Here is a 10,192-nt window from a genome sequence, read left to right as displayed (position 1 = left end):
ATTGCCCTTCCGCCATCAGAAATTGCTCGACCCCTTTCCAACGGATTGCCCTCCCTGAAACCACTGCTAAGGAATAATCGTGAACAGAGGCTTTCAGTCCTCTCAACAAGTGGATGCGCGATTCTTATTTGCACTCTCTCGCAACACGAAACACGATCCTTGGGCAGCTTATGGTTCACCCATCTCTGACGAGTCAAATTCCGCGTGGAGCTTGAATCAATCATTTTCCTCTGTATCAAATTATTTACCCCAGATAAAGCTCTCGGAGTCCATTCCCAATCACGATGTCTCTCTCAGCTTCTTCACGTTTGCTTTGGAATCCAAATGCTTGCCGCTTGAGAGAGTCCACAAAGAGCTGAACTTCTTTCGGCACCCGCCAAGTAATAGTGCCTTTGCTGCGACTGCAACCGTGTAATGTCCACTATATTCAGTCAATAGTTGAGTCTCATAAACCTTCCAGTCTGTGCCATGAAATTGTCTTCCGTTGCCGCCTACGACATTTCAATTATCGACGGCCCTTATTGGGCTCGCAGGTCACGTCTTCTTCTCCCTTTTCATTTACAGTGTTAATTATTTTTTTCAGTGCCGATCTTAAATTGCTCATCCCCACGAGTGAAGTTAAATGTGATTTTAGGATTAGCCATCTAATTCACGATGTAACTCTACTGTTCATCGGTATCGAATTGGCTCGTTCATGTCGACAGTGTGGACATCTTTGGTTGAGCATCATCCCCCACTACGTCGTCCCCTTCCAGCCGATCACGTGGGCTATTTGGGAGCTTGATCGTGACAAAGCCCGTCATGTGCGGTCCGATTGAGCTGCGACCCACATCATTCGATGATGAATGTACTTCTCGTTATTATTTTCTCAAATTATATACATGATTTCACAACATTAACTTAGAATTTAGAGTCTACCTTCCTGACGTAACATGACGTGTCACTTCCGAACGTCGTGTTACATCAGATAATAGTAACAGTAAAGGTAGGTGTAAATATATACGTATAGAAAGAGAGATAGGTAATGGCAGCGAAAGCGATGCAGATAGAGATATTGAATATAGAGGAGAATGCTGATAGAGACAGACTGAGATGAAGAATGAGCTTCTTGTGAGAGGGAAATATGGACAAAAAATAGAGAAATGGACAGAGATAGAGAGAGAACTCTACAGAGAAAATTATAGATATAAAAGTAAAAATAGAAATAGAGATAGAACTGTAGATACATATATATATATATATATTGAGAGATAAATTCTGCTAGCAACAGAGATAGAGGTAAAGATATACAACTTACTATGAGGTGAATAGGGTTGGACGATCTCGACCGGTCCCCATTTTTGGAAAAGACCTAAACTTTACCCAAAGTTGAGTTCAATCCTGGTGTTGTTTGGACTTTTTCCAGTCCTGGTGTAAAAAGGTTGACTAGCCAATGTCAAAGTCAAAGTACCAAAATTCCTGTCAACGATTATGTTGAACATAGACATAACTTTCAAAACACTAGTAATGAATGAACCTTTCCTTCCCTTCAGTTACTTTCTCCTATCTCTCTATCACTATCTTCCCTCAAGGTCTTTCTCACTCCACTCCTCTCTTTCTTCGTGGAGAACTGTCCAACAAACAGGAAGAGACATCCGATTGAAGAGGAGCTTTCAATCCATTCTCGCAGCCCAAACATGGTTGCGAAGCTAGAGCGAGGAGGGGGAGCGAGAGCTGGAGGTGGGAAGAGTAAGTGAAGATGACTTTTGCACTTTACTAAAATATAAAAAATAAATATTTAATTATTTGCTTCCAGTTCCGGTTTGGTTTGACCCTCGGATTAAATCCTGCCAGACAGGATGGTTCGCCCCAAAAAGCCCCAGCCCTAAATATCCAACCCTAGAGGTGAATAAAATACATCAACTGAGAAATTAGTGGAGATATTATTATGGGGATTTGGATAGATATAAAAATTTGAGTTATGGGGATGGAGAGAGAAGTACTGACAGACAAATCCAGACAGCGGTATAGGTACAGACACATGCTTCTTAATGAGGTAAATAGTGAAATGCCAACAGAGAGATAGATTCTGGCAGACAGAGCGATAACGGTACAGCCGCTTGGTGCTTCTTTCTACAAGGTAAGCACCGAAGTGGCAACAGAGAGAGACTCTGGCAGAACAGACAGAGACGGGTATAGCGATATGGACGCATGCTTCTTTCTACGAGACAAGTACCAAAATTCCAGCCGAGTGATATAAATAATAATATATATGTATTGTTGAACTGGAGCTCTCAAGACATCTCTCTCTCCTTCTCTCGTCTCCATTGTAAGTGGGCCACACTCTATAAGTGGCCCACAAGGGAGACTCTTCCTTCTCACTGGCTCCTCTATTGTAAGTGTGGGCCACACACAGTATAAGTGGCCCACACACACACAGGAAATACTCTCGGAGGACTGCTCTCAGGCCCCCCCCACGTGTGAATCACTTAATGAGGTTCACACGTGGGAGCCTCTTTAAATGAATTCTCCACGTGGGAGTCTCATTAAGTGACTCCCACGTGGGAACTTGATGTAGGGGCCTTTAAAAGGCCCCAAACCCTAGCCGACTAACCCTTAGCCGACTGGCCAACTAAGCGTGAGTTCTTTTTTTGGTTTCTCTTCCTTGTCAGGCGCCGCCCCCAGGGCTGGAGCTCCTCCCTCCTCCTCACTTCTCATAGATCCTCATTCCTCTCTCTCAGATCGAGTTGACATGTATAGATGGAGGGAAAGAAATATATATATAGAGAGAGAGAGAAAGAGCGAGAGAGAGAGAGACAGAGCGAGAGAGAGAGAGAGACAGAGCGAGAGAGAGAGAGAGAGAGCGAGAGAGAGAGAGAGAGAGAGAGAGAGAGAGAGAGAGAAACAGAGAACGAGAGCGAGGGAGAGAAAAGAGAGAGAGAGAGAGAGAAATAGAGATAGAAAAACAGAGAAAGATAACGAGGGAGAGACAAGAGATGGAGAAACAGAGAGAGATAGCGATAGAGAAAAAGAGAGAGAGAGCGATAGAGAGAAATAGAGATAGAGAAACAGAGAGAGAGCGATAGAGAGAAACAGAGATAGAGAAACAGAGAAAAATACCGAGAGAGGGAAAAGAGATAAGAAACAGAGAAAGATAGCGAAAGAGAGAAAAGAGATAGAGAAACAGAGAGAGATAACGAGAGAGAGAAAGAGAGATAGAGAGGGAGAGTGCGAGAGAGAGAGAAATAGAGCGATAAAGCAAGGGCGAGAAAGGGAGAGAAAGAGAGATAGAGAGAGAGATGCTTCTTACTAGGTAAGTGGAGAAAATAGGCAACCGTGAGAGAGAGCGAGAAGGCAAGAGAGGAGAGAACTTTATCGTGGCAGTACAAACAAGAGCGAGACAAGTGAGAGGAGAGAGAGATAGAAGACAGAGAAACCACTTTATCGTAGCAATACAACCTAAAGCAAGAAGAGGGAGAGAGGGAGAGAGAGAACAAGTGGCATTACAACCAAGAGCAAGAAGAGGGAGAGTGTTGCGAAAGAAGATAAGAGAGAGAGAGAGAGAGAGAGAGAGACCGCTTTATCGTGGCAATACAAGCAATAGCAAGAAGAGGGAGAGAAAGATGGAGAGTTAGCAAGTGGCATTACGACCAAGAGCAAGAAGAGAGAGAGAGAGAGAGAGAGAGCTAGCGAGATAGAGAGAGAGAGAGGGACAGAAAGAGCGAGCGAGCGAGATAGACAGAGAGAGAGAGGGAAAGAGAGAGCGAACGAGATAGACAGAGAGAGAGAGAGAGAGAGAGAGAGAGAGGGAAAGAAAGAGCGAGCGAGATAGACAGAGAGAGAGAGAGGGAAAGAAAGAGCGAGCGAGATAGATAGAGAGGGAAAGAAAGAAAGAAAGAGCGAGCGAGATAGATAGAGAGGGGAAGAAAGAAAGAAAGACCGAGCGAGATAGATAGAGAGGGGAAGAAAGAAAGAAAGAGCGAGCGAGATAGACAGAGAGGGAGGGAAAGAAAGAGCGAGCGAGATAGATAGAGAGGGAAAGAAAGAAAGAAAGAGCGAACGAGATAGACAGAGAGATGGAGGGAAAGAAAGAAAGACCGAGCGAGATAGATAGAGAGAGAGGAAAAGAAAGAAAGAAAGAGCGAGCGAGATAGAGAGAGAGGGAAACAAAAGAAAGAAAGAGCGAACGAGATAGACAGAGAGATAGAGGGAAAGAAAGAAAGAGCGAGCGAGATAGATAGAGAAAGAGAGAGAGAGAGTAAGAACAAGAAGAAGAAGAAGAAAAGAAGCTCGACGTCAGGTTGAAGGGTAGGAAGGGGCGAGGCGCTTGGAGCAGGCGTCGCAGTAGAACTTGCGAGAGACGGTCACGAAGGCGGTGAGCCAGCAGCAACTCCCCCGTCGCTCCACCATCTCCGCCCTGACCGCCCCCCTGCACAACGGGCACCGGCCCGGCGCCGTCTCCCTCCCCACCACTCTCTCCTCCGCCCCGCACGCCCCCCCCATCCTCCACCGCCCTCGCTAATCCCTCTCTCTTCTCTTCTCACAAGCCCTTCCTCTTCTTTCAAGGCCTCCTGCTTCTAATTTCCAACCCCGGCTCTTCCCCTGCCGGATCCTGAAATTAACCTGGGGTGGACAATCATTTGGTTATCGATATCGATGGTCATCCGATGTCCATGGCGGTGATTATCATAGAAGATGATATGGATCTCGATATACAACGTATCACAGTGGGTATGATAGACCTGGGTATTGCTATACAAATAGATACAGATGTAGATGTGGACTATTGATCCAGATGTTTAAATATAGACAAGACATGGATATAGTGATAGATTATTGATATAGATATAGATGTGGGTATGGATGTGGATAGCATAGATATAGATATAGATATATATGGATGCTACAGATAGAGTTGTAGATATTGAGATTGGTATGTATGTAGATATAGATAAATCTAACATAGATACAAATGTGGAGATAGATATAGATGTAGATGTAGATATTGCTGTAGATATAGATGATATAGACACAGATGTGGAAATAGATATAGTCATATAGATATAGATGTAGATACTGATAAAGATGTTTTTGTCGAAATAGATATAGATGATATAGACAAAGATGTGGAAGTATACATAGGTATGGATGTGGATTAGATATAGATTTGGATATGAATGCAAATAGATATAGATGTGGATATAGATGATAATAGATATATGTATAAAAATAATAGCATGGAGATCAAGAAAAAATAATATGGAGATTGAGATAAAAATAATCAGATTTAAGATTTAGAGAAAAAAGATAGAGATAACTTTAGAAATAGAAATATAGATATAGAGAAATTTTGATAGGATACATTGGGTGCGGCAATCATGACCATGAACATGATCTACATTGCCTATCCAGTCAACCCAGACAATCTGATCAACTTCACGATCAAGATCATGAATGCAGGTCCACCGCGATCATGATTAGGGATCGAGATCCAAATCGAATTGACTCAATCGGATCTTGATCGAATATTTTGATTGTGGAAAGGTAGAATGGTATAATCTTAAGAGTCTGAAAGAAGGAGTGGGGGGGTTCCTCCTTATGTAGAGGAGGAGAGAACCCTACAAGAGAGAGAGAGAGAGTATTACAGTAATACCCCTGAAGGGGGGTATATTCACTCACACTCCCCCTCAAGCTAGAGCGTAGATATCAAACATGCCCAGCTTGCGAGAGATGACGTCATAGGAGGTGGTGCTCAGTCCTTTGGTGAAGATGTCCGCCAACTGGTCCGATGATCCCACATGGGGAGTAGTGATGAGTCCCGCGAGCACACGATCACGAATCGCATGACATTCGATCTCAATGTGCTTCGTCCGCTCATGGAAGGTGGGATTTCTGGCGATGAAGATAGCGGCTTGATTGTCACAATACATTGGCATAGCCTCCTGCACAGGAAAATCAAGCTCGCGAAGGAGAGAGCGTATCCACAGAAGCTCCGAAGAGGCGTGCGTCATAGCGTGGTACTCAGCTTCGGCGCTAGATAGGGAGACGACCCGCTGCTTCTGACTCCGCCACGTAACGAGGTTTCCACCAACAAAGGTGCAGAAGCCCGAAGTGGACTTCCGATCCCCCCGATCGCCCGCGAAGCCTGCATCCGAGTAGGCCTCCACACGCAAATGGCCATGGCGCTGGTAGAGTAGCCCCCGGCCCGGGGCATGCTTCAAGTAGGCAAGCACGCGGAGGGCAGCGTGCCAATGTATGTCCTGGGGAGCATGCATGAACTGACTGAGTAGTGCCACTGGATATGGAATGTCGGGGCGTGTAACAGTGAGGTAAATAAGCTTCCCAACTAAGCGTCGGTAAGGCTCAACATCAATAAGTAGGGGAGACGTAGAATCCCAAAAGCACGGTTTGCTGTCGATCGGGGAACTTCGGGGTTTGCACCCGAGTAACCCCGCTTCCTCCAGCATATCCAGGACGTACTTTCGCTGATTCAGGATCAGCTTACCCGGCTGATGTGCAAACTCTACGCCGAGAAAGTACTTGGGCATACCCAAGTCCCGGATGGTCAGGTGCTGATGGAGATAATCTTTCACTTGAGCAAGACCCGCATGATCACTGTCCGTAAGTAAGATATCATCCACGTAGACCGCAAGGATGACCGTGCCAGTGGATCCGTGCCGACGAAACACAGTAGGGTCCACCGTGCATGGGGTGAGGCCCAAGGCAAGCACAAGTTTGCTGAACTTGGCAAACCATGCACGCGGACTTTGCTTGAGGCCGTACAAAGCACGCTGTAGATGACATACCTTGCCGGTCGAGCCTGGAGTGATATATCCGGGCGGTTGCTCCATGAACACCCGCTCGGTAAGCTCCCCGTATAAAAAGGCGTTGGAAACATCCAACTGATGGAGGGGCCACCCCTGATTCACTGCAATAGAAAGAAGAACTCGAATGGAGTTCAAACGTACCACAGGATAAAACGTCTCCTTGTAGTCGATGCCATAGGTCTGGGTGAAGCCGCGTGCCAGGAGACGGGCCTTGTATCGATCAATCATGCCATCGGCGTGATACTTCACCGTGAATATCCATCTGTAGGTGACGATATTCGTATTGCGCGGACAAGGAACAAGGATCCAAGTCTGACGCTCGGTGAGGGCCGCATATTCCGCATCCATAGCCGCCTTCCAATGGGGACTGCGCAGGGCCTCCACATGGGTCCTCAGTATCGACTTCGGATGTGAGGAGAGGCGAAGGCACGATAGGTGGGGTGAAGACGGTCATAGTGTACGTAGTTAGAGATAGGGTGAAGGGTACAAGGCGAGTACCTTTCCGTAGAGCAATGGGGAGATGTAGGTCTATCGGTGCCGATGCAAGGCGCCGAACTTGCGGGCGTGGCGAGGACCCGCCTGGTGGCTCGCGGAGTCTGGCTCCTGGGTAAGTACTGATGGAGCGAGCGGTCCCAAGCGAGGAGAAGAGGGAGGAGGAGGGTGACGCAAGTATTACGTCCAAGATAGGCGGAGGAGCAACGGAAGAAGGAGACGAGGGTGTCAGAGTAGACGAAGTAGGTGTAGGGGTGGACACAGACGGGGTGGTGGTGAAGTAGCGAATGGTCTCAAAGAAGGTGACGTCGGCCGATACAAGATATCTGCGCTGATCAAGAAGGTATACACGATAACCTTTCTGAGTACGAGAGTAGCCAACGAAGACGCCTTTGAGGGAGCGAGGAGCTAGTTTTGACAGATTTGGGGAGTGGTCATGGACGAAGGCCACGCACCCAAACGTCCGAGGAGGCAGTGTAAAAAGCTCACGATCGGGGTGTAGGCAACGGAGAGGGACTTCACCACCTAGAGGAGAGGAAGGTAAGCGGTTAAGAAGATAGGCAGAGGTGAGGAGGGCATCCGCCCAGAGATAGTGTGGGACGCCCATCTCGATGAGGAGGGTGCGGGTCATATCCAAAAGATGACGGTGTTTTCGCTCGGCGACACCGTTCTGCTGGGAGGTGTAGGGGCAAGTGGTCTGGTGGATAATGCCACGAGAGGAGCAAAGGTCCTAGAGGGCGGACTGAACAAACTCCAAGGCATTATCCGTGCGAAGAATTTTGGGGGTAGAGTATTGAGTGGAGATCTCTTGGAGGAACTGACGAACGGGGGACATAACGTCAGTGCGGTCATGGAGAAGGTACACCCATGATAGACGAGAAAAATCATCGACGAAGACGATGTAGTAGCGAAAGTGTGAAGGGGAGGAGACACGAGACGGTCCCCAAACATCACAATGTACGAGATCAAATGGTTTCGTACACGGAATAGAGTCACGGCGGGAATAAGAAGAACGAAAATGCTTGCCTAATTGGCAAGACTCACACTCAAAAGGAGATATTGTTAGCCACGGAAGGGCCTGTCGAAGTTTGGTAATACCAGGATGGCCCAAACGACGATGCCATTGTAGAGAAGTGTCCGACTGAGAGAGAAGACAACAAAAACCAGTCGTAGGGAGATTAGGGACAAGCTCGTAGATACCCTGGCCGGTCTCACGTCCCAAACCAATCCTCTTTCCCGTGCGCAAGTCTTGAAAGGTACAATGGTAAGGGAAAAAAGATACGGAGCAAAATAGGGATTTTGTGATAGCAGAGACAGAGAGGAGGTTAATGGGAAAATTGGGTACGTATAGAACATCTGAAAGGGGAAGGGAGGGGGTCGATAGGGAACGGCCTTTGCCCCGAACGGGACAAAGACGACCATCCGCAATGGTGACCGTCTCAGGGTGAGGAAGGCTGGCAATTTGATAGAGGAGAGAGGAGGTACCTGACATGTGTGTAGAGGCTCCCGAGTCGATAATCCAGGGACCCGAAGAAGATGCAAGTAGAGCGGTACCTGAAGTGGAGGTCGACGCAAGGTGAGAAGTTCGAGAGCCCGAGGTGCTCGAGGTATCCGTCGGAGCGCGGGTGGCAAGCATGCGGGCTAATTCCTCCCGGGAGATAGTGAGGAGGTCCGAGGTCGAGGCGGAGTCCGTCGTGCTGGAGTGGGCAACCTGGTCTGGCTTACCAAACTTCTGCCAGCATTTGTCGGAGCGATGGCCAAACTTCTGGCAATGAACGCAGGGGGGGTAGAGTTTGCCATCGCGCCCGCGTCCCTTTTCTCGACCGCGACCACCGTTATCAAAGACGCGCCCGCGAGGGCGGGTCTCCGAGGAAAGGTCGATGGATTCAGTCAAGAGAGGGGTGGGGACGGGCCCCGGAGAGCTAACCCTCAGAGCGGTGGAGAAGGCCTCACCCAACGTCGGAAGAGTGATCAAACTCAGAATATGGCCCCGAATCTGAGCGCCGAGGGTGGGGTCGATGCCCGCCAAAAATAGTCCAACTGCTGTCTCCTCGCGATAGCGACGCTGCACGGTGAGATCTGGCGTGTAGGGCTGATAGATCTCAAGTTGGTTGAGGAGAGAGCGCAGTGTGGCATAGAACTCCTGAAGGGAGCGGGTACCCTGGCGGGCACGAAACATCCCTTCAACGATCTCCACTGTCCGACCAATGTTGGAATGATACCCGTACATACGGGCCCATTCGTCCCAAATGGCCTTGGACGGAGAGAGGAGCTGCATCGGCTCGGCAATGGTCGGAATAGCCATCTTCAGAAGCCAGGAGGTGACCGCCTGATCCTGAGTGATCCAGGTGGCAAAGCGGGGATCCTCTAGAGAGGGCGGGTCGTCGGTGAGAAAGGAGAGCCGACCATGGATCTCAAGGAACCGACGGAACCCGGCGGACCACGTGACGTAGTTTGTGCCATCAAGCAGGGTCGTCGGGCCCTGGAGCCCTGTGATAAGAGTATGAGACGAGATCGGAAGATCCAGAGATGTACCCGGATACGGAGTCAGTGGTGGAAACGATGAGGAAGCCGACGATCCCTCGTGACGCTCCATAACAGCACGTAAGTGAGGAGGAGAGCATCGACGGGACAATAGCCCGGTCCTGAATGCAGAGCAGCGGCCGGATGCACGGCGGCGGCCGGATAGGGTCGGGAGGCCGGACTAGGTCGGCCGGAAGTAGGTCGGGCGGCCGGCTGGATCTGCGGCCGGCGGCTGGGCGCGAGCAGCAGCCGGGCAGGAGAAGCGGCGAAGCGGGCGGACGGCGGACCGGTCTGGCCGGTGGCTGGCCGGCTGGACGGGGCGGCCGGCGGTCAGGGCAGCGGCCGGCGGTCAGGCAGCGGCCGTGGTCAGG

The 10,192-nt window shown here is 49.1% G+C and overlaps 1 protein-coding gene across 1 annotated transcript; it reads right to left on the bottom strand.

Moving 5' to 3' along the window:
- Nucleotides 1–8,028: 8,028 nt before the first annotated feature.
- LOC144709554 (uncharacterized) lies at nucleotides 8,029–9,894 on the bottom strand. Its single transcript, XM_078583132.1, has 2 exons — nucleotides 8,784–9,894; nucleotides 8,029–8,324 (listed from the first exon to the last, which is right to left on the bottom strand). The coding sequence occupies exons 1-2, from the start codon at nucleotides 9,892–9,894 to the stop codon at nucleotides 8,029–8,031; spliced, it is 1,407 nt and encodes a 468-aa protein (XP_078439258.1).
- Between the last annotated feature and the right edge of the window lie 298 nt (nucleotides 9,895–10,192).

The sequence above is a fragment of the Wolffia australiana genome, chromosome 11 (genome assembly GCF_029677425.1).
Source record: "Wolffia australiana isolate 7733 chromosome 11, ASM2967742v1".
Classification (NCBI taxonomy): domain Eukaryota; kingdom Viridiplantae; phylum Streptophyta; class Magnoliopsida; order Alismatales; family Araceae; genus Wolffia; species Wolffia australiana.
Note: the sequence above shows the minus strand (reverse complement) of the source record. Positions and strands in the feature narration are given on the sequence as shown.

Bases quoted from the DNA above. Each gene is read 5' to 3' on its own strand.
- LOC144709554 (XM_078583132.1), bottom strand. From the start codon at position 9,894: ATGGAGCGTCACGAGGGATCGTCGGCTTCCTCATCGTTTCCACCACTG. The intron at 8,325-8,783 runs GTACCTCCTCTC...CTTGCCAATTAG, and splicing joins AGCCTCTACACACATGTCAG to GCAAGCATTTTCGTTCTTCT.